This window comes from Cloeon dipterum, chromosome 2 (assembly GCF_949628265.1).
Source record: "Cloeon dipterum chromosome 2, ieCloDipt1.1, whole genome shotgun sequence".
Lineage (NCBI taxonomy): Eukaryota > Metazoa > Arthropoda > Insecta > Ephemeroptera > Baetidae > Cloeon > Cloeon dipterum.
This window is the reverse complement of record NC_088787.1, coordinates 1,541,484-1,568,847: the sequence shown is the minus strand read 5'-3', so window position 1 is coordinate 1,568,847 and position 27,364 is coordinate 1,541,484. Positions and strand designations below refer to the sequence as shown.

At 38.9% G+C, this 27,364-nt stretch overlaps 4 protein-coding genes across 6 annotated transcripts; all 4 read right to left on the bottom strand.

Annotated features, from left to right (window-relative positions):
• Positions 1–5,340: 5,340 nt before the first annotated feature.
• On the bottom strand, positions 5,341–6,674 carry LOC135935927 (RCC1 and BTB domain-containing protein 1-like). Its single transcript, XM_065478558.1, has 7 exons — positions 6,448–6,674; positions 6,290–6,384; positions 6,059–6,231; positions 5,885–6,009; positions 5,737–5,834; positions 5,558–5,688; positions 5,341–5,509 (listed from the first exon to the last, which is right to left on the bottom strand). Exons 1-7 carry the CDS (start codon positions 6,672–6,674, stop codon positions 5,369–5,371), a joined length of 990 nt encoding a protein of 329 aa, XP_065334630.1. The 3' UTR covers positions 5,341–5,368.
• Positions 6,675–8,564: 1,890 nt separating this feature from the next.
• On the bottom strand, positions 8,565–10,782 carry LOC135936402 (RCC1 and BTB domain-containing protein 2-like). 3 transcript variants are annotated; one of them, XM_065479200.1, is made up of 9 exons: positions 10,551–10,782; positions 10,358–10,495; positions 9,744–9,964; positions 9,553–9,647; positions 9,308–9,495; positions 9,136–9,251; positions 8,986–9,083; positions 8,807–8,937; positions 8,565–8,758 (listed from the first exon to the last, which is right to left on the bottom strand). In XM_065479200.1, exons 1-9 carry the CDS (start codon positions 10,656–10,658, stop codon positions 8,618–8,620), a joined length of 1,236 nt encoding a protein of 411 aa, XP_065335272.1. In that variant the 5' UTR covers positions 10,659–10,782; the 3' UTR covers positions 8,565–8,617. The 3 variants fall into 3 exon arrangements, with proteins under 3 accessions (XP_065335272.1, XP_065335271.1, XP_065335273.1); XM_065479199.1 differs by having other exon boundaries at positions 9,308–9,647; XM_065479201.1 differs by having other exon boundaries at positions 8,820–8,937; positions 9,308–9,647.
• Positions 10,783–11,453: 671 nt separating this feature from the next.
• Positions 11,454–15,021, bottom strand: LOC135935926 (uncharacterized). The gene is made up of 21 exons (XM_065478557.1): positions 15,009–15,021; positions 14,716–14,951; positions 14,606–14,656; positions 14,514–14,559; positions 14,367–14,443; positions 14,212–14,308; positions 13,903–14,159; positions 13,794–13,853; positions 13,701–13,740; positions 13,578–13,645; positions 13,426–13,525; positions 13,107–13,369; positions 12,979–13,051; positions 12,864–12,922; positions 12,768–12,803; positions 12,651–12,718; positions 12,399–12,595; positions 12,248–12,345; positions 12,047–12,192; positions 11,911–11,924; positions 11,454–11,761 (listed from the first exon to the last, which is right to left on the bottom strand). Exons 1-21 carry the CDS (start codon positions 15,019–15,021, stop codon positions 11,454–11,456), a joined length of 2,307 nt encoding a protein of 768 aa, XP_065334629.1.
• A 7,373-nt stretch (positions 15,022–22,394) lies between these two features.
• LOC135937744 (uncharacterized) lies at positions 22,395–23,743 on the bottom strand. The gene is made up of 6 exons (XM_065480959.1): positions 23,416–23,743; positions 23,260–23,360; positions 23,123–23,210; positions 22,997–23,067; positions 22,844–22,943; positions 22,395–22,784 (listed from the first exon to the last, which is right to left on the bottom strand). The coding sequence occupies exons 1-6, from the start codon at positions 23,597–23,599 to the stop codon at positions 22,474–22,476; spliced, it is 855 nt and encodes a 284-aa protein (XP_065337031.1). The 5' UTR covers positions 23,600–23,743; the 3' UTR covers positions 22,395–22,473.
• Positions 23,744–27,364: the final 3,621 nt, after the last annotated feature.

The following is a 27,364-nucleotide window of genomic DNA, read 5'->3' as shown; positions in this document are numbered from 1 at the left end:
CGTGTTTGTACCGGAAACTGCAGCTGCTGGCATCCGAGAAAATCGACGATTCGTATTTTAATCGAAGATCGTTCGAATTTAGCGGGAATTACAAAGGTACAAAAACACGATTAATTAATTGAAAATATAACCTTTTGCTTCAGACACCACAGAGTTTTTGTGGACGAGTGCGGCGCCGTGTTCGAAAAGCGATCCGCTGAACAAAGCCACAAATTCATGCTCCAGCGTAACCTGGTGTCCAAACAATGTGGAAACTCGACTAGATTATTCGTTAAATTTGGGAAAATTTACTCCACCATACTGCATTATTTACAGAAGGTGGACTAAGAAGTTCTTACCTATGGATTGCTCTTTTGAAGCCTTTTTTTCATGCGAGGTAATTAAATCGGTGCTTTTCTTTCATGAATCAATTAATCTTGTTGAATTTAGTCGGCTTGCTCGAAGCCAGTGTGTCCGTCACAGAAAGACTGCCAAAAAGATGTAAGTGATTTAAATTAATTTGAATAAATATTCAATTAATGAAATTTTGGCAGGAGTCCTTATTTGAAGTAATTCGCGGAAAAACATACCTCAAAAAAGGTTCCTTTTAAATTTTCTGTAGAAATATTTCTTAATTTACTAAAAGCAGAACATGAGATCCGCGGCACGTGGGAGCAAACGGAATTTGGTTTCTTTTATTTCCTTGGAGAGAAATTGGTATTTTTCTTACATTTCTCAAACAAATAAAAAATATATATTCTCGAAGGTGAACTGGAATGAAAATTGGATGACATGCTGCAGACTGGGCCTCAAACCTTTAGCTGTGACTAAATCGCTTACGGACCATTTCGAGAGACTAAATTCCCGTAAAACTCTTTAAAAATCTTGCCTGAACATGGCATATAGCACTATAGTTTATATTTTGACTTAGCCAATCAAATTTAGAGGGTCAATTTGGGTTATTTATATCAGTGAAAACGAATAAAACATTACTTTTGCGTATATATCTTCTAACACATGATCGTCGGCGACCAATCAGCCCACTGATAAGCCTAATCTAATCGAAACAGCAAAAGTTTCAACGCTATTTAGCAGCCGGTAGTTCGTCGGCGTTCTTCCCCAGGTGCCAATCCCGGTGGATTTAATGATGTATTTTCCCTATGTCAAAGTTCACTGGTACCTGGGGTTCTAACGAATTTGATTGGTCGTGAACCTATATTCCGATAAAGTTAGGCATTTCCACCGATTTCCGATACTGAAGTGACTTGGCTACTAAATTTAATTCGAGCTTCATGACTCGATATTTGCATTGTCTAAAATAAACAACTTCTTTCAGCCATGCAGGGTTTGGTTTACTGGTCGGCAATGACTCGCGCGGGATGCCAGCTTTTGTTCGAAAACTGTCTCCACAACGCATCATCGGAACCGTACGATATGGACATATATGGAGTCCGAATAGGAGGCTCTTGTGTGGCCGTTTCGAACAGAGACCCAAAGTCCGCGGAGTTGATGAGTTCAAGTCTGGCAGCGAAAACCACCCTCTGCGCTTCCAAACTGCTGTTGGGCTGCCAAGGAACGGAACAGACCTTCGAAATCAGGGTTACAAAAACTATGATCATTTAATCGATTTAAAATAAGTCTGGTAGGATGACAAAATAAACAACTGCGATCTGCCAGAGTGCACAGGCATACCCGATTGCGCTATGGAAGTACGATTGCGAATCCAAGAAATATTTTAAAATAATAATTGAGATTTTTCTGCAGGATGATTTGTTCCTGAAGCAACCCTTTCGAGTCTTGCTTGGTGAGTTGCGAATTAAAAACTTCACACGATAATTTAAATTAAATTAAAAGCACCCTGGCGTTTCGGCAATAATTGGCATTCATGTTGCGACAACAGCATCCTCGAGTTGCATGATGAATATGTAATGAAATCTCGTTAAGAACCAATTGATTTAACAAAATCTTGAATCAGGGCACTTGGGACGAGGCTTACAAACGGTGCTGCTCCCTTGGAATGGACCTCCTTTCAGTCCACAATCCAGCCAAGCAAGACTGCTTGGGCAGCCCTTACAGTTACGCTTTTATAAAAGTTTTTTTCAGAAATTAAATTTGAAAAAATTAGAAAATAGCAACCCGAATGAGAAGGGGGATTTGCCTTTTCGGACAGAGGCCTGGACGGCTGGGCGGGACATCGATTCTTGCCGCGGAAAATTGCGATGGTGCACCGGCTACCTGAACGACTACCTGAAAAACGACCTGACTTGGAAAAAGGGCCATGATCCTAGATTTGCGAACAACTCGTGCGTCTACATCGATTTTGGGGATCCAAGTGTGCCAACACTGGCGCTGGCAGACTGCTCGGAAAAGAAACAGATCATTTGCGAGGTTTATTGTGTCGGAATAATGGGATTGGTTTAATTTATTTTTGCAAAAAGGCACCCATGGGAGTCGGCTTCAAATCGCAGATGCATTATCAACCTTGCAGGAGAAATTTCAGAGTTAAAGAAAGTATTTCTTAATTTTCTTTCTTTGCTGTTCAAATTCTTTTTGTTTTAACTAAGGCGATGCAGAGAAAATTTGGAACACTGGTGATTTAAGCAGAACCAGTTACGCAGCCAAAGTGATATCAAAATTAAACCCAAATTCTAAAAATTATGCGTAAAATCTATCTTCCAGATAATGATTCAATGCCTGGCAGAGCACATAGGACTGGTAAAGTCGATGAAAGGTTAATTCAAGATATAATTTTGAAAATACTACCCATAGGTGTACAACTCAACCAAAATCAACGTGCACGTGTACCTGAAAATGATGTCCAGATTATTCTGTCCCTTGTAAGTAATATCAAACGAATGTAAATCAGAAATTAAAATTTTCAAAAGGAACGGCGATTTATTGGAAAAAACGATAAATGACCAAATTGCGATGTTCTCGTCGAACCAAGCCCTTATTCACGATGACAAGAAGATGAGTAATTTCATTGTTGATATGAATATTAACGTGAAGGACGAATTTTACTCGGCTCACTTCGATTTTTCCTCCGAAATGATCATCAAACTGTACGAATGCAGAGGAATCAAAAGTAAACTTGCTGAAGTCAGTGGAATAAAACGGTAGACGATAGCACCATTATTCCTTTATTTATGCTGCAAAACCTTAGGAAATATTTATTACCAATGCATGAAATCTTCCCTCAGGATTCAGTATTGAAACTTGATTTGACCTAAGTATTAGCGGTGTGGATTTTTGAGAAAGGAGGCTTTTCAAAGGTTAGCACTGTCTTCTTACTTTTTATCCTATTTTTTCATAACAAAATGGTTTCACATGCTGTTGGACAGATCATGATGCCCACATTTTTGAAAAGTTGGTGCCCTCAAAATTGCGGCGAATACTTTCGATTATACCATTTCATTTTTTTGTAAAACTATGTATCAAAATTATAACAATTTAATTAGGAATTGTAAATGAATGGTGGTGCCATCAATCTACTGATAGCTTAAAGAAAACTAAAATATTCGCTTTAAAGTAACGAACGAGGAAACGTTCGCGTTTGACTTCCTGGTGTGTTTCCTTCAGTCCAAAGCAGTGGCCCGTTTCTGGAGGTTTTACGAATTCAACTTGGAAGTATTATATTTAACCTATTATTCCAACGAGACATTTTAATTCATTTTCCACTTTTTTAACAGAAAAGAAGTGTGATTCCCGCGGAAAACGATCTAAACTTGCCGTGCTTGACGTTTGAAATTTTCGTGGGAAATAAGTCTTCATGCATTCCACGTACGACTTTTCTCTCTTATTTCATTTTTTTATTATTTAATTTTTTTTAAAAAGCGCATGGCTTGCTTTCGCTGACTGAAACTGGGCCTTATCTTACCAAGAGACCGATCAACATTAAAAAGGTTGTTTTGCATTACAGTTTTTGACATATGTTAATTAATTTCTGCAGTTCAACACGTCATCTTTCACGGCGTGTTTGGAAAAGAGGGGCTCGCTGCCTTACGCGGAAACCAAAGATGAGTTTGAAGTGATCTACAATTATATCAGAAGTGAGAAATTGAAAGAAATAAACCCAAAACGCTAACATTAAATCAAAGGAATAGCACCAAAGCTGACGATAATCTGGGACCAAGGCTTTTACGACAAGCGACACGATAAATTCATGTGGTGCCGCAGCGACGCCGGTCCAAAAATTTCGATCCCTGTCGCCGTGAACGTGACGACCAAAGAGGATTTCGTGATGCTGGTCTCGCTGCCGGGTTTCTATCCAAATCTGCACGCCGTCCCGGCCACCGAGCAGCTCATGTACCAAATGTCGGTCTTTTGCCGCGTGCCAGATTACGTCGTGAACGAGTGCTTGACCTACATCTCACCCGACACGTTGGAGTACTAAATTATTTTATAATATTTGGATTGGGTATAAATTTGTGAAGATACAAATAGTTATCCTCTGCAATTAATAAATTTTCACCCTTAAATCAAATGAATGGACTAAGTAGATTATTAATAAATTAATAAACACTAGGTTGATTTACAAAGATAAAAAAATATAATTAACATCGTGATATTTCGTACATTCGTATATTTTTTCATTGCTAAAATATGGGATTATTTTGTCACGAAGAGAATTAATAAGAGAATTTATTAATGTCCGCTTTTGGGGGTTGGATTAATAAGAGGGCTTCCGAAACAATAAGTGAATGTAGCAAAAAATTAGGGCTTTGACGTAGGCAACGCGCCATGCAGCACTGTCAGGCAAATTGCATATTTCGAACTTTTGCAGGCGTTTAACATCCATCATCTGTGAATCAGTGTAAGTCTCAGATCAATCGACTTGACGAGCACTAACACCTGACCAAACCTGACGACCTTTTCACTCTGAGATGGGGCAAGGAGCAAATTATTGCGATTTTTCTCACTCCACTAACTTTTTCCAAATTGTCAACATTCGCTCGAGATTTTTTGGGCAGCGTTGAGATCGTCAGGCGCTTGTATTGATGCCATAATACCCAAAATTATGCAGAAATACTTCACAAAAAAGGGATTTTTTATTTTGACACTATCATCGTTGCCATAGCAACAGTTGTTCAGCCAGAAAAGTCAATAATCTACTCGTTATCGCGTGGCGGTCGAATTCTTATCTCTCAACATCACCGACAGGCTTAAAGCTTCAGTCGTTGTTATCTTTGTTCTGACTCATATAGATTAATACGTCAATCATAACTCACCGCACCATCATCCGCCGGAGTAATTATTAATGATTGAAATAAATAAATGAATTACAGACGAGAAGGTGTTCCTCGAATTCTAGTAAAATAAATGTGCAGAATAAAACCAAGGTGCCTTTTTTGTGAGGTTTTATTTAAACGATAACAAAGCAACAAAATAATCAATTCTTGAATGCACCGTGCTGTGCCGCGCGCCTGAGAAGCTCTGATAAGGTATCTGGTTTCAAAGTCTTGAAGCCGTCACTGCTTATCACGCCAGTCATGTGATCCACGCAGAACTTGAACACGTACTCCTCAAGTTCCTAAAAATTAATTTAGGAAATCCATTCAGAATTAATTTGCTATTTCACCTTGGCTTCGTACTGAATCGCTTTCTCGAAAATCGCAGCTGCGTTTTCCACCGTCACGCCCCTTTTGATGAATTTTCCGCATTTCTCTTGCAGCGCGGGAAGGTGGTAGAAATGCGCCAAAGCAAGCAGCTCTTTTAAAAATACTAAATTAATTTTAATTGTTTTAAGATTATTTATACCGAGTGCGGAATCTGGTGGCAAGTCGATTTCGTCCGTGTAGAAGTATTTCATGAAGGCGTAAAAAGCGACGTAGCTGTGCCCTTCGACTGTTTGCTCGCTAAAGATAACTTTAAGATAAGCGCGGTTGAGGAATTTTATTATCTTTACCTAGTGTTGCTCTCTTTCCAATCGCCTTGAAACATGGTCTTGAAGACGGCGCATCGCATCATCAAAATCAATTTGTGGACGTGGATCTTCTTACCCTCAACCACAAACGCGAAATCAGACGTTTCCTATATTTGTGCAGTGAAGTTTTAATTTATTTAAGTGATCATTTCTTACCGTATCGTCCATAAATTGTTGAGCACATTCGTTCAGAGAAGATTTCGCAATGATTTTTCCTGGGATGACTTTCTCTTCTTCCGATTTCAAGGGTCGGAATGTGCGTGCCTGCTGAGCGAAAACTTGGTCCAACGTTGAAAATGACGTCAGTGTTGGACTCGAAAGGGTTTCACCTTTGACAAGAGTGATTTTAAGATTTATGAATTTCTTAGACAAGGTTTGAGCTAAAACCATTGCATTGCTGCCAAATGTAAACGTCATCTGTCTCGGTAATTGCAGCAAAATTCTGCACGTCGTCATGATATACGGCTGCAATATCCTTCACTCTGAAAATTGGGAAAAGTTTCCGTGCGGGTTTGCTCTTTTGAAAAATTACAGGAGATAAGCACCTGCCAATGGCTGTTGAAATCGTGGCAAAGATGAGGTTTCCATTTTCGAAACTGCTTCCCGGCTGGTCGGAATCCGTTCTTTGCCAGAAATGCACATCCCCATCGTAGGACAAAGCTAGAATCTTGTTGCTGCTGGACACAATTTTTGAAATTGCTACTCCTCTCAAGCTTCCCACTTTGTGTGGAGCTTTTTTCTTGCGAATAGCTTCAAGAAGATGTTGGCGCATCATCGATCGTTGGATCGAGGCATCAAATTGATAATTGTACTCCCATGCGAATACCTTGAAGTTAAAAAAGATTTTTTTTCTTCGTCGTTTGTTATTGTAGTTCAATTTACCTCTCCTGAATCTAGAAGTGCAAGGCAAAAATTTCCAGCACAGGCAATCGAGATGATAAATCTCTCATTGAGATCACCAGCTTCCAGCTTGGCATGAGAGATATTATTTGAATTACCACATGCACCACCTATATCCAACTTTCCACAAGCGTAAACCTGGTTACAAATTAAACAGTTAATAAAAAAAGGTTAAGCCAGTTAAAAATGGAACCTTTCCTTCTGATGTTAGAGCTAAGGTGAATAGTTCAGAACAGGCCACTTGCACAATTCTTTTTTGGTCCAAAACCCCCTTTATTTTGATAGGGAGCATGATGTCTTCGGTCGTTTTAAGTCCCAGCTGGCCAAGCGGATTCGCTCCCCAGGCATAAGCCGAGCCTGACGCCGAAATTGCAAAGATTCGGCATGATTCACCAGCTTCGTAATAAACAAGGTCTAGAGGCAAGCGCGGCATAAGCGTTTTTTAAATCTTATGTGACTTCCAGGTTCACCTTCTATTTGTTGTCCACACAACCTTGTTATTGTTTTTGGCTCTGGAAGTGGGAATGTTGTACCAGTGCCAAGGCAACCCTTTTCATTCTTCCCAAAGCCAAACACTTCATCCTCTCTCGTCACAAATATTGCATTTTCACCTTGAATGGTGCGCATTAATGAATGAAACTCGCTTAACAAAAAACTGACTCACCGAAAACAATGGCAAGTCGGATATTCTGCTTCAGTTCATCGTCCAGAGGCCGAAATATTTCCCACTCGTCCAAGCTGTCCGACATTGCAACAGCTTCTGAACTAAAGACTTGTGTCTGTTGCACTGATCTGATAAGGATTGACCGCAATTGTTCATCTGAGATAAGCTTATCAGAGTGGCGTACGTGTGTAAAGAAGACTCTAAGCTCACGAATCTAATTTTCGCATACAGACAAAAACAATAAGAAGATCAATTTTAATTAATGAATTTAGTGACTTTATTGAGGAAATTATCGCAGCTTTTTATTTTTGCAAAAGCGACACAGAACATGTATCCATAGCCGCTCTTAATTGTTATCTTTCTGGTTTTCCGTGGTAATCTCTTTGAAGCGTCTGCTTTTTCAGAGATAACAATTTTGTGCGTCGCGGCTTCAATGATGTAGGAGTGGAGAGGGCAGAGTCAGGCGGCAGCCATTAATAAAATAATCAAACGAGACCGCATGTCAGATAAGCATGACAGACTTTAGACAGAAATTATACGCGCGTGACAGCGATATTCAGACTCAATTCGTAGGTTCTTCCCTTTAAATTGTTTCTTTCAATAAAGCGTTTGCGGGTTCCAAAGCCACGATTAATGTTAGCAATCTATTCTGTTCTATTAGGTTTCATTTTCGGCTTTCAAATTTTCATAAAACTTGCCCTCGGACTTCTAGTTGAGTCTTCCATTAATCGCAACGGACGTTGACCAAAAAAGTGACGTATTTTAATTAAATTTTACTATTCAAACAGGGAAATTTTAATTCCGATGCAATCGTCGTTGCCATAGCAACAGCTGTTCAGCCAGAAAAATTCAATCTATTCGTTACGGTGACGGTCGAATTCTTATCACGTTATCACTCACTATCACTGAGACACGATGAAACATTCAGTTTTTGTAATCTTTTTTCTGACTCGCAGAGATTAAAACGTCAATCACAACTAACCCATTCGCCACAGTATTTAAGGTTTAAAATAAAAATAGTAATTAAAGAGCCAGAAATTTCAGCTAAAATAATTTCTTAGAACTCAATGGTTTTCATAAATATTTAAAAACCGAAGATTTACATTTTGCGAAGAAAGAACTTATTTATAAGATAAAAATCAACAAAATTATCAATTCTTGAATGCTCCGTGCTGTGCCGCACGCCTCAGAAACTCTGATACGGTATCTGGCTTGAAAGTCTTGAAGGCGTCACTGCTTATCACATCAGTCATGTGATCCACGCAGAACTTGAACACGTACTCCTCAAGTTCCTAACATATAATTTATCGAATCCATTCGGAATTAATTTGCAAATTCACCTTGGCTTCGTACTGAATCGCCTTCTCGAAAATCACGGCTGCGTTTTCCACCGTCACGCCCCTTTTGATGAATTTTCCGCATTTCTCTTGCAGCGCGGGAAGGTGGTAGAAATGCGCCAAGGCAAGCAGCTCTTTTTAAAATTATTAAATTAATATTAATTGCTTTAAATTTCTTTTACCGAGTGCGGAATCTGGTGGCAAGTCGATTTCATCCGTGTAGAAATATTTCAAGAAGGCGTAAAAAGCGACGTAGCTGTGCCCCTCGATTGTGTGCTCGCTGTAAAGATAATGCTATACGATAAGCGTGGTTGAGGAATTCTTTTCTTTACCTTGCAGTGTTGCTCTCTTGGAACATGGTCTTGAAGACGGTGCATCGCATCATCAAAATCAATTTGTGGACGTGAATTTTCTTTCCCTCAACCAAAAACGCGAAATCGGACGATTCCTGTATATTTAAGAAAATTAAATAGTTTTAAAAAGGATTCATAGCCCTTTATATACTGCGTCATCGATAATCCGTCCCGCGCAATCATAGAGCGTGTTTGAAGGGCTCGAAATTTTCGGTTTCAATGGGGCTACTTCAAGTATTCTTTCCTTCGGTTTCAATGATCGACATGTGATCCCTAGACCAGCGAAAACCTCATCCAGAGTTGAAAATGTCGTCTTTGAAGGGCTCAAATAGTTTTGACCTAATTTATCATAAAAAAAATGGTAATGGATTTTGATTAATTTATTTAAATGTAGACCATTGTAATGCCCCCAAATATAAACTTCATTTTTTTCGGTTATTGCGGCACAAGGCTGTTTCTCGTCGTAGTTGACCGTGGCAATGTCCTTCACCCTGAAATCAGGAATATTTTCTCGCTTTCATTTGGTGACTATGGAATACATGCGTTGTGATTCTTTTATAATTTATTGAACAAAATTAGAAACAAACCTGCCAATTGCCTCTGATATAAATTCCATTGGATAAAGGTTATGTCCAACATTGGTGGTTCCGTTTCCCAGCTGACCGTATTCATTGTTGCTTCTCCCGCCAGAATATACTTTTCCGTCAAAAGACAAAGCTAGCGCGTGTGATTTTCCACACACAATCTTTGAAATTGCTAAACCTTTCATATCTATTTTTTCGTAGCGAGGCTCGAGCAAAGTAGCAACCTAGAGAAAAAATCAAAGCAATAATTTAAATGCTATATGACAAATTTTAATGTTGATCAATAATTTGTAATATTCAATTTTTAAAAAATAATATGTAGTCAGGTACACATTTTTTTTTATTTCATTATAAGTTCAAATTTAAGTTTGAATTGCATACTTCAGAGAGCACTAAAGGTATATTTACACAGGTTCCTTTTTACCAATTTTTACAATAATATAATGAAAACATTTAATCATTATAGTCAAATATTTCTTATTTAACTCATTGTTTTTAGTATAATTTGATATAGAACGTTAAAACCAACAAAATTTCGACATTTTTATTAGAATTTATAATTAACACAACATTAAATAAAAAATTTACAGAAAATCACATGCTTTAACTTGGCTTACCTCTCCTGAATCAAGAACTCCGAAGGGATAGTTGTCATTACAAGCTATCGAGGTCATCACTCTTGTAACACAAGGACCACCTAACTTTCTTACGCAGAAGTCTCTGTCTGTGCTAAACCTTTGTCCAAATCCATAAACCTATTATATATGCTTAAAGTTGAGTAGCTCTAATTGATGAGTTCCGAGAAAAAACCTGTCCGTCTGATGTAAGTGCCAGGGAATATGTTGTAGTACCAGCCACTTGCACAACTCTTTTCGGGGCCAACTTTCCATACCCTCCCAATATTCTGGCTGGAATCATGGTGTCACCCGTCGTGCCTAATCCCAGCTGTCGCTTGCCATTGGCTCCCCAAGCAAAAACCGAGCCAAGAGCCGATATTGCAAAGATCGAACCTCTGCTAGAACCATCTTCGGAATATTCAAGAGCTTTTGCAGGAAGAGAAAGTTACGAAAGCGGAGCTCCAAAAAGGTTTAAATTGATTGCCTTTTATTTTTTTTCCGCACAGCCTTGCAACTCTTTTTGGCTCTGTCAGTGGAATTGTTTCGCCTGTGCCGAGACATCCATTTTGGTTTTTCCCAAATGCGAGCACCTCGTCATCCTCCGTTACAAATATTGCATTCTCTCCTTCGCATTTAAATAATTATTTAGTTTCGTGGTGAGTCAAAGCAAGCAACTCAAAATATTATTAAATACTCACTAAAGACGATGGCAAGTCGAATATTCTCCTTCAATTCATCGTCCAGAGCACGAAATATTTCCCACTTGTCCAAGTACTCCGACATGGCACACCGCAGATTAATAACTAAAAATTTCTCTTGCTGCACTGCTCTGAAGGCGAGACTACAAGAGCAGATAAGGATGAAAAATAATCTTCAAGCTGCGATAAGCTTATCAGAGTCTGACGTCTGTGTTAATAAAGATAAAGCCTTTAGAATTTTTCTCAAATCAAACAAATTTTTATTCGCAATTACATAAACAAAACATTCCGATTTTCGCCTTAAATTGTAATTGATTCTAATTATATTTTAAAATGTTTCCAAAGAAAGTCCCCAATATATGAATCTTTAAAACACTTCTTTAGAGTTTATATTATTATTAGTACTCCCAGCGTTGCACGCCTGGATTTGCCTTACAATAAGCCAAGTAGTTGACGGAAAAGCGACAAAAAACATCCGTCTCGTATTTGAGCTTGTCAGTCGCCAGAACGGCGTGCAGATTTGGCTCCGGCCCTGGCAGCGAGACCAGCATCAGGGGGTTTCCGGACACCTCCTTGATCACGTCGACGGGCACGTTGATGTGGTCAATGTTTTCGTATGAATTGACGTCACTGGCGCACCAATTGAAGCCGCCATTGTTGTTCAAATATGCTTGGTCCCAGATTATCGTCAGATTCGGCGCCTGGCCTAAGAACCAATTTAACCTCAGTTTAAAGAAATTGGATTTTTTCAGGCAGGGAAAGCTTTTACTCCTGAAATAAGAGTAGAGTGAGTCAAAAATCTGTTTTGTTTCTGCGTAAGGCAACGCGCCGTTCCTTTCCAAGCATGCGGTATACGACGATGTTCGGAACTGCAATGGAAATTATAGTCAACAGTTCGATTTAATATACTATTTAAGAAAACCCTTTTAACGTTAATCGGCTGGGTTGAAATAAAACCAGTTTGACTGAATCCAACATAAAAATCGTTTGCTAACAGAAATAAATAATATTAAATAACAGGTTTGGCAGTAATAATTCAGAATACATACGGATGCAAAATGATGTGTTTTGTAAAATGGTTTGAAACGTCGAGCATGGCGAGTAGAAGTCATCAACCATTGGAATCACGCTGAAGCCCTATATTTGTCGAAGATTCATTAATGAAATACCTTGATGAATTATTCCTATATACTTCCAACTCGAAATTGTAATCACTCCAAAAACGATTCAACCCTTTCGACTCAACGAGGCATTGGAGAAAGTCGAAAGCGAACGTCTCTACGTTGGTTTCTTCGTAGACTTAGAATTTTAAAAACCATCTCGGAAATTAAAAGAAATTGTACTCGCGGTGTCCCTGCAATCGTAGAGTTTGCGGATCATTTCAGCGGCCAGTTGGAAGTGGCCAGAAAAGAATTCGTCCATGATGTCATCAGTCACTTTTGTTGCGAACTTCGTTTTACTTTTTGCGGATTTGAGCGTAGGTTGCGACATGAGCCAATCAATTTTATCCTGAATCTGATTGTTCATCTCAGATGCATTGCTTTGATTTATCAAATTGAAATGTATTATAAATCTATATTGTAATCGAATTTTACAAAGGGAAGAACATTCGAGACATCATGCTCAGATAGACGTGCTCGTTGATTTTTGTCGAGTCGTACACCTTAAAATTGAATTAAATGTTTTTACTCTTATTTTTAAAATTAAAATACCAGTCCCAGATACTCCGCCAGACATTGCACCATTTTCTAAAATTTAGATCAACCCAAAAACTTTTCAACAAGTGTTTTGTCAATATTCGATATTACTTTAAAGCCATATCCAGCTTGACTCATGTCTCCAGTATTCCAAATTTTATTTGCTTCACCTTGCGATATTTGAGATTTTACCAAAAATTCAAAGACAACATAAAATTTAACCAACTTGTTCGAACTCTAAAAGAATTTCTACAGAAAAATAAGTGCATTTGCGACCTGTAGCCCACTCCTAAGGGAGCCTATAATACGAACATAAATATTAATACCCTCCAAAATATTTTTAGATATCGATACCTCGCACACGATCTGTTTTTTCTCAGAGCAGTCTGCCAAACCAAGGCTGGGCACATCGGAAACGTCAAAGTCGATGTAAACGCAAGAGTTGTTTGCTGATTTCGGATCCACGCCTTTCTTCCAAACGATATCCTTTTTCAAGTAGTCGTTCAGGTAGCCATTGCACCAACGCAATTTTCCGCGACAAGCCTCAACGTCCCTCCCCGACGTCCAGATGTGGCCTTTGAACAGGATTTTTTCGAGATTATCCTCGTCCTTAATAGCTAATCAGAAATAAAATTAATTCTGACGTTTTTTGTGAAAAATTTAAGTTCCCAACATGGAGATTTAAACATGCAGTTTTGTTTGCTCGGATTTTGAATCGACATGAGGTCCATCCCGAGGGAGCAGCACCGCTTGTAAGCCTCGTCCCAAGTTCCCTTAAAATTAAATAGATGTATTGAGAAGAATTTTACTATAATTATAACATACCAGTTCATTTCTAAATGGGAGAAAACTCATGTCGCAGGCAATATCCCATACACCGTAAGTTTGAGTGTCTTGAGGTGATAAATTAAAGTGGTAAACCAATATTTATGTCTAATTTGAGCTCACCGAGCAAAACTCTGGCAGGTCTTGTAAGGAATTTCGAATCCTGCAAGCATTTGTTTAATCTTTTGGGAAATTTATTCTTGAAAATGTTCCTACATCCATGACGCAATCAGGAATTCCGGTACACTTGGGCAAATCGCAGCTGGTAATCTTTTCCTTTATCAAATTTTAAACAAAGAAATTAGTAATCAAACAATCTACATACCCTGACGTCAAAAGTTTGCACCGGACCTTCGCAGGCCATCAACAGCTTTGAATTGCACAACATTGTTTTCGATGCCAATCCAATGCCCGTCACGGTTTTTGCGATGCTGTCGCGGACCGAAACGGCCACGCAAGACCCTCCCTCTTTCAAACCATAGACACGCGAAGGATAAACCGTGCTTTCTTGGAAGCAGTTTTCGAATTGATACTGACAATCAGCCCTGGTCATCGCTGTCCAGTAAACCACACCCTGCATCGCTGGAGGGAAGGTTTTGATGAAAAAATAAATCAAGTCTTGTTTTCTAGTTACGGGAGTTGGATCGGTCAAAGTGGGAAACTTGTTCGTCCAAGGGTAAAGGCTTGAGGCCCAGACTGCAGCAGGTCTTCCAGTTTTCACTCCAAGTCACCTTTTTGGGATTAAGAATTTAAAATTTTTAATTATGGGAGAGTTTGCTTATGGTTAACCAATTTTTCTCCGAGAAAGTAGTAGTGATGTGTATTGTTTAACACTGATTTCTCCCACTTTCCGCGAATTTCTCTTCCTAAAATTCACAATTTATCGTGTCATTATTGAGTAAAAGTATAACAATTAACAAGATGTTGACAACTTGCCTGATTTCATGTACGTTTTTCCATCAACGACCTCAAAAAGAGATTCCTGGGAAAAAGATTAAAAAAGCAAACTTTTCAAAAATAAACCTTACATCCTTGATGCACATTTTTTCTGATGGGCAGCTTGGCTTGGAGCAAGACAGCTTTAAAAACAGAATCAATTATAAAATTCATTACAATTTACAACCCTCTATTTTAATACCTCGCACATGAAGAACGATCCGAAGGAGCAGTTCGTTGGCACGAGTTGCTTGGTCGTCCATTTATACATCAGGCAGTAAGGTGGGGAAAATTTGCCCAAATTGAGCGTGTAGTCGAGGCGGCTTTCGATTTTGCTCGAACACCACGTGACGCTGGAGCAGGAATTGGTGGTTTTGTTCAGCGGATCGCTTTTCGAACACGGCACCGCACTCGTCCACACGAAATTCAAGTCAGCCACTTAATAGAAATTATAAATTAAACTAAAAGTCTAGGCAAATATATTTAGTTGTTAACTTGAGTCAGCCATGTTATCAACCGCTACCCAGTATTTGTCAGTGAACCGATTATTTATCTCTCCTGGCGTATCAAGCGCGAAAAGCTGCATTTTCCGATACAAACACGCCTCAACTGCGGCTTTGTGGTTGACCTTTTAGGATTTAAACTTTAAAAAATGCTACAAATCGCGTCTTGGTCTTGACAACAACTTTTTCCATGCTTTCAAAGAATATTCTGTTTCCCTTTTTGCTGAAAATTCCTTCAGGGAGCGGTTTCGGGTCGAGCAACTCAACCAGCAAGTCTGAAAATTGAACTGTTCGTGCCATGTAATTAAGTTGGACACGATCATAATACCTCGATCCCCAACAACAAAATCTATGTTAGAAACATTTTAATAATTATCGATTAGTATAGTACAAAAGTCATACCATCGCTGACCGTAGTTTCCAGGACATTCTAATTATTAGAAGGATTGAAATTGAATAATTTTTTTATTTAGATTATTTAGGAAGCTACCTTTTTTATTTGATTGTAATTCCTGCAAAAGGGATATGAACGGTCGGAGTTCGGAGGAGTGGTCGTTTTCTTAGTTGGACGCTTTGTCGTTGTTGTCATTCTTCGAATTGGTTTAGCAGCCGTCGTGGTTGTGGTCGCCCTCGGCCTTCGAGTGGTCGCGCTCCATACATCTGCGGTCGAAAGAGATACAATTTAACAAATACAAATTAAATTTTCTAACCTGTAGCAAAGTAAATTGTGATGAAAATAAGAAGAGCAAATTGTGCTTTGACCATTCCGAACCAAAATCCAACGCGAAATGCGAACGAATTTTCTGCCGTCAGCTGATATGGAGCAGTGTGTTTCCTGTCTGAATTTCATAGAAATATTATGTACCCTTGCCTCGTGCTGTGTTTCGCATCCTGTCTCGGCCGCTATGTAGGCCACGCTTCCGGCTTTGTCGCAACATATTTTTCATGAGTAAAATATATAAATTGCACTAACGAGACCGCAAACCTCGCATAAAATCAGTTCGCAATAAAAGTTCAAAAATCACCAACTGCTTTTGTTATATAAGATAAGAATTGAAACAACCGACGAGCCCGAAAGAAGTATTTATTCCATTTCGTTCAAGAGTTCTGGTTGAATGTGCGTTGATTTTAGTTTGGACCGGTTTGGACAGGCAAATCGGGCACATGCCTGCAATGTGAAATTTAGGTTGTGCTTGGAATTCCGATTTCTAGGGAAATAAACAACTGGCTTGACCCTGTGCCGGTGGGGTCGATGACGAAGGGCAGGTCGACGCCAGTGTGCATTGAACATGTAATGCTTCCTCAGTCCTGAGAGGTTCAACAAGAAATTAAATCCGAGTTGCAGAGAGTGAAAAGGTGGCGAACTCATCTTTTTAGGATTTCAACAGGACTTCAAGTGGAGACTCAAAATATCTACTCCTTGATTGGTAGGTTTGCAATAAACAAAAAAAAACAGCTGTCCTTTTCAATTTTTCTCAAATCAATCAAATTTTTAATTGCAATTTCAGAAACAAAACACTCAAAAGTATTTTTAATCACTCAGTTTTTTTTCTTCGAATTATAATTTATAATGGATGCTAATTATATTTAAAAATGTTTCCCAAGAAATTCCCAACTGACGAATCTTTAAAGTTCTTCATTACTGTTTTTAAGTAAACAATTTTTTAGTATTCCCAGCGCTTCAAGCCAGGATTTGAGAGACAATACTCAACGGTGTCGATGTAAAAGCGACAGAAAACATCCGTCTCGTATTTGAGCTGGCCGGTCACCGGAACGGCGTGCAGATTTGGCTCCGACCCTGGCAGCGAGACCAACATCAGGGGGTTTCCGGACACTTCTTTAATCACGTCGACGGGCACCGCGACGTGGTTTAAGAGGTTGTAGGGGTCGTAGTCGCTGGCGCACCACGCGAAGCCGCCGATGTTGTTCATGTACGCTTGGTCCCAGATTATCGTCAGATTCGGCGCTTGGTCTAGAGACAAATTGTGCCTCAGTTTAAAGAATTTGAGGTAATTTTTGGATTTTTTTAGGACACTTTCATGCTTGGAAAACTCACTCCTGATAAAAAAGTAGAGGTAGTAAAATATTTCTTTTGTTTCTGCGTAAGGCAACGAGCCGTTCCTCTCCAAGCACGCGGTGTACGACGACGTTCGGAACTGCAATGGAAATTAGTCAATGGTTAAATTTAATTAATTCTTTAAGAATACCCTTCTAACATTGATCGGCTTGGTTGAAATAAAAATTCCAGTTTTACCCAATCCAGCTAGAAGGTCAGTTGCTAACAAAATTATTATTAAATAGTACGTTTTGCAGGAATTTAGAAGAAATACGTATGCAAAGTGACATGTTTTGTAAAAAGTTTTGAAACGTCGAGCATGGCGAGTAGAATTCATCAACCATTGGAATCACGCTGAATCCCTATTTTTAAAAAAATTAAAAAAATTTAATGAAGCGTCTTTTAATTATTTCCATATACCTCCAACTCGAAATTGTAAGCACTCCAAAAACGATCCAACCCTTTCGACTCTACGAGGCACATAAGAAAATCGAAAGCGAACGTCTCTTCGTTAGTTTCTTCGTAGATTCAGAAATTCAAAGTCAGGTCGGATGTTTTAAAAAAGATCTAAGTTATTTACTTGCGGTGTGTCTGCAATCGATGAGTTTGCGGATCATTTCGGTGGCCAGTTGAAAGTGGCCGGAAAGGAATTCGTCCATGACTTCATCAGTCGTTTCTGTCAGGATCTTCATTATCATTATTGTGGAGTTGGATCGAGGTAGCACCCGAACCAAACCATTCAGATCCTGCGTCGCTTTGTCTATCTCAGATTGATTGCTTTAATTTAGTTGTTTAAAATATATTATAAATTGTCTTTATAGTTATTGCATTTTTACAAACGGAAGAATACTCGAGACATCATGCTCAGATAAACATGCTCGTTGATTTTTGTCGAGTCGTACACCTTAAAAATAAATTAAATCTTAATATTTTTATATTTTTGCATTCAAGATACCAGTCCAAGATGCTCCGCCAGGCATTGTACCATTTTCTGAAATTCAAACCAACCAAACAACGTTGTTTCTATGAAAGAAATTTGTCTATTTTTTATGTTACTTTAAAATTATATCCAGCGCGACTAATGTCTCCAGTATTCCAAATTTTACTTGCTTCACCTTGTGATATTTGATTTTACTAAATATTCGTTTACAAAATAAATTTAACCAACTTTGTTTAACACTGAAGGAATTTCTACAGAAAACCGAGTGCATTTGTGACCTGTAGCTCACTCCTGCAGGAGCCTATATTACAAACGTTTTAAAATCCTCCCAAATAATTCTTTTAATTATAGATATCAATACTTCGCACAGGATCTGTTTTTTCTCAGAGCAGTCTGCCAAGCCAAGGCTGGGTACATCGGGTTCGTCAAAGTCGATGTAAACGCAAGAGTTGTTTGCTGATTTCGGGTCCACGCCTTTCTTCCAAACGATATCCTTTTTCAAATAGTCGTTCAGGTAACCGGTGCACCAGCGCAATTTTCCGCGACAATAAGTCTCAAGGTCCCTCCCTGACGTCCAGATGTGGCCTTTGAACGGGAGTCTACCATTGTTTATCTTTATCGAAAGGGCTATGAAGAGAAAAAATAAAAGAATGCTGATATTTTTTGCGTAAAAACAATTTCCGAACTTGGAACTTTATTCATGCAGTATTGTTTGCTCGGATTTTGGATCGACATTAGGTCCATCCCGTGGGAGCAGCACCTTTTGTAAGCCTCGTCCCAAGTTCCCTTAAAATTAATTAAATGCATCGATTGAAGTTTTTATTATGAAAAAGAGACCAGTTCATTGCGCAACAGGAGAAAACTCGTGTCACAGGCTGGAGTCCATTGTCCAAAGCGTTGGGGATCTTGAGATGAAAAGAAATTGTGGTAAAGCCATTTTTATGTTTAATTTCAACTCACTGAGCAAAACTCTGGCTGGTCTTGTGAGGAATTTCGAATCCTATAAGCATAATATGACGAAGTTCTTGCGAAATTTATTATTAAAAATGTTATTACATCCATGACGCAATCAGGAATTCCGGTACACTCGGGCAAATCACAGCTGAAAATCTTTTCCTATTCCAAATTTTTAAACAAAGTAATTTAGAATTAAACAATTGATATACCCTGACTTCAAAAGTTTGCGCCGGCCCTTCGCAGGCCATCAAAAGCTTTGTGGCACAGACCATCGTTTTCGCTGCCAATCCCGTGCCCGACATGGCAATGGCGCTGCTGTCGTGGACCGAAATGGCCACGCAAGACCCTCCCTCTTTCAACCCATAGACACGCAGAGGAAACTCTGTGCTCTCTTGGAAGCAGTTTTCGAATTGATACTGACATCCAGCCCTGGTCATTGCTGTCCAGTGCACCAGACCCTGCATCGCTGGAAGGTGGGATTTAATTTAAAAAGAAATCGTGCCATAACGTTTTTTTAAAGTTACAGGAGTTGTATCGGTCAAAGTGGAAAATGTGTTGGCCCAAGGACAAAGGCTTGAGGCCCAGGCTGCAACAGGTCTTCCAGTTTTCAGTCCACGTCACCTTTTTCGATAAGGAATGTAAATATTTTTAATTTTGGTAACAGCTATTTTGTTGGTTAACCAGTTTTTCTCCGAGAAAGTAAAAACGATATGAACTGTTAAACTTATTTGATTTCTCCCATTTTCCTCGTATTTCTCTTCCTGAAAGTCACGATTTCTCAACTTAATAGTTGAGTTAAAGTATTTAACCATTCACCTGTTTTCAAGTATGTTTTTCCATCCTTAAGCTCAAAAAGGGATTCCTGGGGAAAAGTTTAAAAAATCCAGAAAATCTTCGAAAAGAAAAATCATCTTACATCTTTGATGCACATTTTTTCTGATGGGCAGGTTGGCTTTGAGCAAGACAGCTTTAAAAACAGAATCAAATATAAAATTTATTACAATTTAAAACTCTCCATTTTAATACCTCGCACATGAAGAGCGATCCGAAGGAGCAGTTCGTTGGCACGAGTTGCTTAGTCGACCATTTATAAATCAGGCAGTACGGCGGGGAAATTTGACCCAAATTCAGTGTGTAGTCGAGGTTGCTTTCGACTTTGCTCGAACACCACGTGACGCTTGAGCACGAATTGGTGGTTTTGTTCAGCGGATCGCTTTTCGAACACGGCACCGCACTCGTCCACAAAAACTCCATGTAAGCCGCTTTATTGGAGACATGAAGATAATTTAATTATTTTAAAAATATGTAGTTTACATGTGTCATTGAATTGTGTGCCATCATCGAGTTTCCAGTTCATGGTAACAAACTTATCATCTATCTCTCCTGGCGTATCAAGCGCCAAAAGCTGCATTTTCCGATACAAACACGCCTCAACTGCTGCTTTGTGGTTTACCTTTTAGGATTCACATTTTAGAAAATGTTAAACATTGGTACCTTGGGCTACAACCTTTTCAATGCTATCAAAAAATATTCTATTTCCCCTTTTCCTTAAAAATCCTTGAGGTATTGGTCTCTGGTCAAGCAATTCCAGCACCAAGTCTAAAAATTTCATTTTTCGTACCAGTTTTTGTTAACCGTATAATTAAGGATGGTCATTATAGTAATACCTCGTTTCCCAGCAACAAAATCTATATTAGTTTCAGCGAATTAATAATTATCGATTAGTTAAGTAAACAAATATGTCAGTCTTACCATCGGAGAGCGAACTTTCCAGGAGATCCTTTTATTATGAGACGGATTGAATCGAAGATTTTAATTTAGATTCTTTTCATTGTTACCTTTTTTATTTTATTATAATTCCTGCAAAACGGATACGAACTGTCGGTATTCGGAGGAGTCGTCGTTATCTTAGTTGTTGGACGTTTTGTCGTGGTTGTTATTCTTCCAATCGGTTTAGCAACCGTCGTGGTCGTGGTCGCCCTCGGCCTGCGAGTGGTCGCGCTCCAAACATCTGTTCGAAAGAAATCGTATTTAACAAAATTAAATAATAATTACCAACCTATAGCAAAGTAAATTGCGAAAAGAAGAGCAAATTGAGTTTTGATCATTCCGAACCAAAAACCAATCGAAAATGCTAACGACTGTGGCTGTTACTGGCATGAAACACCTGGTTTGGAGGTGTGAGGTGTGTTTCCGGCCTCAATTTTGACGAGAAACTTTTCGCTCGTGTGATGTTACTAATGATGTTGTGTTTCGCTTCCTCTGCGGCCCGCATTTTTAATTAGGGGAGCTTCACACTTTTTGATTTATTGCAACTTATTTTTCACGAATAAAATAACGATCAGTTGCAGTTTAATAACTGTTCTTCGTATTAAAAATTTAGATTTTAGTATTGCGGCTTTTCAGAGGTTATTTTTTATTGTTGCTAATTATATCGATTTATGATTATCAGTAACGTTTGACATAGGGTTGAATTTTAATCGTAGGCCAATTTTTGAAACCCTAGAATTTGAGCAGTGACGGGTTTGTAGTCATCGCTATACCTCATGATTTCCACACGTGCTGCGAGCGACCGCGCTGGCAGGAAAATTGGTATCGACAGGAAGTGAAAACTCGATCGAGAACGAACGCTCTCATTTCATGCTGATAAAAGTTTGAAAATCACGAACTGGTTAGATATTGGAGCATTGGAACAACGAGAAAGCAATACTTTCGAATTTAAAAAATTATAATTTTCATCTCTTTTGCGGTGGTTTATTAATTAGAGAATATATTTACTATGCGTCTTAAAATATTACAATATTAATCCGTCATTGTCTAAGAATATAATATCAATTTATCTTGAAATTTTTAGGTGATCTTCTACCTGGAATAATTCATGGAATTGTGGTTCTCACCGCTCGATGGTGGGAGCGTTCGATGTCACGAAATTTCCCCACACCAACTTCCGTTCGCCTACCATCATTCGAGCGGACGTCAAACAAAAAGCTCGCGCGAGAGTTTCGACAAAGTGCTGTCTATGTACGCACTACGTGAACACCCTTCATCGACATTCTCCCTTGAAATTAAGTTGAGCAACCTGAGCTCCTTATAAGAATACTCCTTAAAAAATCTAGGTATTTATAGAATAATTCTGGAAGAACGTCGAAGAGCATGAAATACTCACAATGATTTAAATATCAAGCCAATTAGAGCATTAAATCTTCGCTTTTCACGAAACACGAACTAATTATTAATTAACGGCTGTCAAGTAAAAACTCCTTAAATTTGATTGGTAAGGAATAATTAAATAAAAAAACAGCCTAGCTTTTGAATTTTTCTCAAATTAAACATATATTTAATAGCAATTTCAATAGTAAAAACACGCAGAAGAATGTTTGCCGCCTCCATATTTTTCCTTTAATTGTAAATGGATAGTAAAATTATATTTTAAAATGTTTCCCAAGAAATTCCCCAACTGTCAAATCTTTTAAACTCTCTTTTAGGGTTTAAGCAAACAATTATTTAGTACTCCCAGCGTTTCAAGCCTGGGTTTGACCGGCAAAAAGCAACGATGTTTATGGAGAAACGACAAAAAACATGGGTCTCGTATTTGAGCTCATCGGTGACCGGAACGGCGTGCAGGTTTGGTTCCGGCCCTGGCAGCGAGACCAGCATCAGGGGGTTTCCGGACACCTCCTTGATCACGTCGACGGGCACCGCGACGTGGTTCATGGGGTCGTATAAGGGGTCGAAATCGCTGGCGCACCAAGTGAAGCCATCGATGTTGTTCAAATACGCTTGGTCCCAGATTATCGTCAGATTCGGCGCCTGGCCTATGAACCAAACCTCAGTTTAAAGAAATTAGGATTTTTTTCAGTCTGGGAAAGCTTACTCCTGAAATATTTGTAGAGGGAGTCGAAAATCTCTTTGGTTTCTGCGTAAGGCAACGCGCCGCTCCTCTCCAAGCACGCGGTATACGACGATGTTCGGAACTGCAATGAAAATTAGTCTTTAGTTCTATTAAATTTTAATTCTTTTATATAACCTTTTGAACATTAATCGGCAGCTTTGAATAGTAAATTCCAGTTTGATCTAATTCAGCTACAAAGTCAGTTGCTAATTGAAATAATTAATATTAAACATTGCGTTTGCAGGAATTTAGAAAACATACGTATGCAAAGTGACGTGTTTTGTAAAAAGTTTTGAAACGTCGAGCATAGCGAGTAGAATTCGTCAGGCAGTGGAATCACGCTGAAGCCCTGTTATCAAAGATTAATGTGTGAAAAGCAATGTAAATTATTCCCGTACATCCATCTCGAAATTGTAAGCTCTCCAAAAACGATTCAACCCTTTTGACTCAACGAGGCATTTGAGAAAGTCGAAAGCGAACGTCTCTTCGTTATTGGTTTCTTCGTATAGTTACAGAATTTTAAAATTAGCTCGCAAAAATGTAGTTATACGTACTTGCGGTGTCTTTGCAATTGTAGAGTTGGCGGATCATTTCGGCGGCCAGTTGGAAGTGGCCAGAAAGGAATTCGTCCGAGATATCTTCGGTCGCTTCTGTCAAGAATCTGGTGAAAACTCCAGCGGAGCTGAGCTTAGGTTGCGACATAAGCCAATCGTTTTTATCCTGAATCGCATTGTTCATCGCAGATGAATTGCTATGATTTATTAAATTGAAACATTATTATAAATCATCATAGTTGTCGTATTTTACATAGGGAAAAACATTCGAGACATCATTCTCAGATAAACATGATCGTTGATTTTTGTCGAGTCATACACCTTAAAATTGAATTAAATCTTGTTATTCTTATTTTTAAAATTAAATTACCAGTCCCAGATACTCCGCCAGGCATTGTACCATTTCCTGAAATTTAGACCAACCCAAAAACTTTTCTTCAAATGATTTATAAATATTTATAATTACTTTAAAGCTATAACCAGCTTGGCTCATGTCTCCAGTATTCCAAATTTTGCTTGCTTCGTCTAGTGGTTTGATTTAAAAAAAAAAACATTCAAAAAATAAAGTTTAACCAACTTTGTTTAGCTCTGAAAGAATTTCTACAGAAAAACAAGTGTATTTTCGTCCTGTAGTCCGTTCCTGCAGGAGCCTAAAATACGCGTACATAAATTTAAAATCCTCCCAAATAGGTTGCATACCTCGCACACGATCTGTTTTTTCTCAGAGCAGTCAGCCAATCCAAGGGTGGGCACATCGGGATCGTCAAAGTCAATGTACACGCAAGAGTTGTTTGCTGATTTCGGGTCCACGCCTTTCTTCCAAACGATATCTTTTTTCAGGTAGTCATTCAGGTAGCCATTGCACCAGCGCAATCTTCCGCGACAAGCCTCAACGTCCCTCCCCGACGTCCAGATTTGGCCTTTAAACAGGCTTTTTTCGAGATCTGCTAGGCCTACAATGTCCAATCCAAAAAAATAATTCTGACGTTTTTTGTGTAAAAACTAATAACCAACCTGGAGATTTAGACATGCAGTTTTGTTTGCTCGGATTTTGGATTGACATGAGGTCCATCCCGAGGGAGCAGCACCGCTTGTAAGCCTCGTCCCAAGTTCCCTTAAAATTAAATAAATGTATTGAGAAGAATTTTACTATAATTAACAAACCAGTTCATTTCTCAACTGGAGAAAACTCATGTCGCAGGCAGTATCCCATTTACCGTAAGTTTGAGTGTCTTTTATTGAGGTGATAAATTAAAGTGGTAAACCTATATTTATCTCTAATCTGAGCTCACTGATCAAAACTCTGGCAGGTCTTGTAAGGAATTTCGAATCCTGCAAGCATTTCTGTTAGCTTTTGTAAAATAGATTTTTCAAAAGGAAATTACATCCATGACGCAATCAGGGATTCCGGTACACTCGGGCAAATCACAGCTAGCAATATTTTCCTTTAACGAAAATTATAAACAAAGTAATTTAGAATCAAACAATTGATATACCCTGACTTCAAATGTTTGCGCTGGTCCTTTGCAGGCCATCAAAAGTTTTGAGCTGCAAACCATTGATTTCACTGCCAATCCCGTTCCTATCTTGGCTCTGGCGCTGCTGTCGCGGACCGAAATGGCCACGCAAGACCCTCCCTCTTTCAAACCAAAGACGCGCAGAGGAAACTCCGTTCTCTCTTGGAAGCAGTTTTCGAATTGATAGGGACAACCTGCTCGGGTCATCGCTGTCCAGTAAACCACACCCTGCATCGCTGGAGGGAGAGGGTTTTGATTAAATTCGTGTCTTATATGTTTTATAGATACGGGAGTTGTGTCGGTCAAAGCGGGAAATGTCCTCGCTCAAGGGTAAAGGCTTGAGGCCCAGACTGCAGCACGTCTTCCAGTTTTCGCTCCACGTTACCTTTTTGGGGTACAGAATTTAAATTTGTAATTTTGGCAAAACTACGGATGGCTAACCAATTTTTCTCCGAGAAAGTAGTAGTGATCAGAATTGTTGTGAGTCGATTTCTCCCACTTTCCTCGTATTTCTCTTCCTGAAATTCACAATTTCTCATGATTCGAAGTGAATAAAAGTACATTACAATATCATTTAAATTAATCAACTAAATCTGACGAGTATTGTAGATGTTGGTAACTTGCCTGTTTTCATGTACGTTTTTCCGTCAACCACCTCAAAAAGGGATTCCTGGAAAATAGTTTATTAAAACCCGAGAATTCCTTCTTCTAACAATCCTTTTACATCTTTAATGCACATTTTTTCTGACGGGCAGGTTGGCTTCGAGCAAGAAAGCTATTCAAACAGAATCAGTAAAGATTTATTTCAATTTAGGTCCATATTTTTTTAAAACCTCGCACAAGAAGAACGATGCGAAGGAGCAGTTCATGGGCACGAGTTGCTTATTCAACCTTTTATAAATCAAGCAGTAAGGCGGGGAAATTTGACCCAAATTCAACGTGTAATCAAGGCGAGTTTCGACTTTGCTCGAACACCACGTGACGCTCGAGCACGAATTGGTGGCTTTGTTCAGCGGATCGCTTTTCGAACACGGCACCGCACTCGTCCACACATAATCCATTTCAGGCACTTTAGTATGGAAAACATAAAGCCAATCAAGTTTCAGCGAAAATTAATTGGATTTTAACCTGAGTCAGGCATGTTTTCAAGAAATGCCCAGTATGTGACAAAAAACCGATTGTTATTTATCTCTGCTGGCGTGTCAAACGCCAAAAGCTGCATTTTCCGATACAAACACGCCTCAACTGCTGCCTTGTAGTCGATCTTTTCGGATTTACATTTAAGAAAACGTAAGAAATTGGTACCTGGGCTACAACCTTTTCAACACTTTCGAAGAATATTCTATTCCCTTTTTTGCTGAAAATCCCTTGAGGTATTTGTCTCGGGTCGAGCAACTCAAGAAGCAAGTCTAAAAATTTCATTTTTTGTGTGAATTGTTGTTGAAGTAGAAAGTAGAACATTATTACAGTACCTCGTTTGCCAGCAACAAAATCTATGTTGTTAAAATGTATTAATAAATATCGATTAGTTTAAAACACAAATATATATGTCAGTCGTACCATCGGGGACCGCAGTTTCCAGGAGATTCTTATTATGTGATGGATTGAAACATAATTTTTCATTTAAATCTTTAGAAGTTCACCTTTTTTATTTGATTGTAATTCCTGCAAAAGGGATATGAACTGTCCGTGTTCGGAGGAGGAGTCGTTCTTTTAGTTGGACGCCTCGTCGTGGTTGTCATTCTTCGAATTGGCTTAGCAACTATCGTACTCGTAGACGTCCTCGGCCTTCGAGTGGTCGCGCTCCAAACATCTGCGGTCGAAAGAGATACAATTTAACAAACACAAATTAAATTTTCTAACCTGTAGCAAAGTAAATTGCGAGGAGAGTGAAAAGCAGGGCAAATTGAGTTTTGATCATTCCGAACCAGAAAACAAATCGAAAATGCCACCGAATGTTGCTGCTACTGCCAGCCGCACGTGGAGCTCTCTGTTTCCTGTCTGAATTTCAACGAAAAACCTTTGCCTCGTGTATACAGATGTTGTGTTTCGCATCCTGGCTCCACTGCTATTGGGGCCACGCTCCCAGCTTTATTGCAACATATTTTTCACGAGTAAAATATATGGCAGAGCAACTCTGGCACTTGAATATCGTATGATCATGTTATTGCTGAAAATCCAGCAAGATATTGGATATTTACGTTTGACGTAGGCTGTTCAAAAGTATTTTATCTGGATATCGTTTTTAGATCCTTAAGGATATCCAATTTCTTGCTGAGAAATAACAATATTTATTTAACTATATACAGTCGGTCGTTAATTTTAAAATTAATTTGGATTTTTGTCTCAAATAATCAGAAGTCAACTTTTTATTGTAGCTTTTCGTATGATTTCAACATAGTAGGCTGCGAGCGACCGCGCTGGCAGGAAAA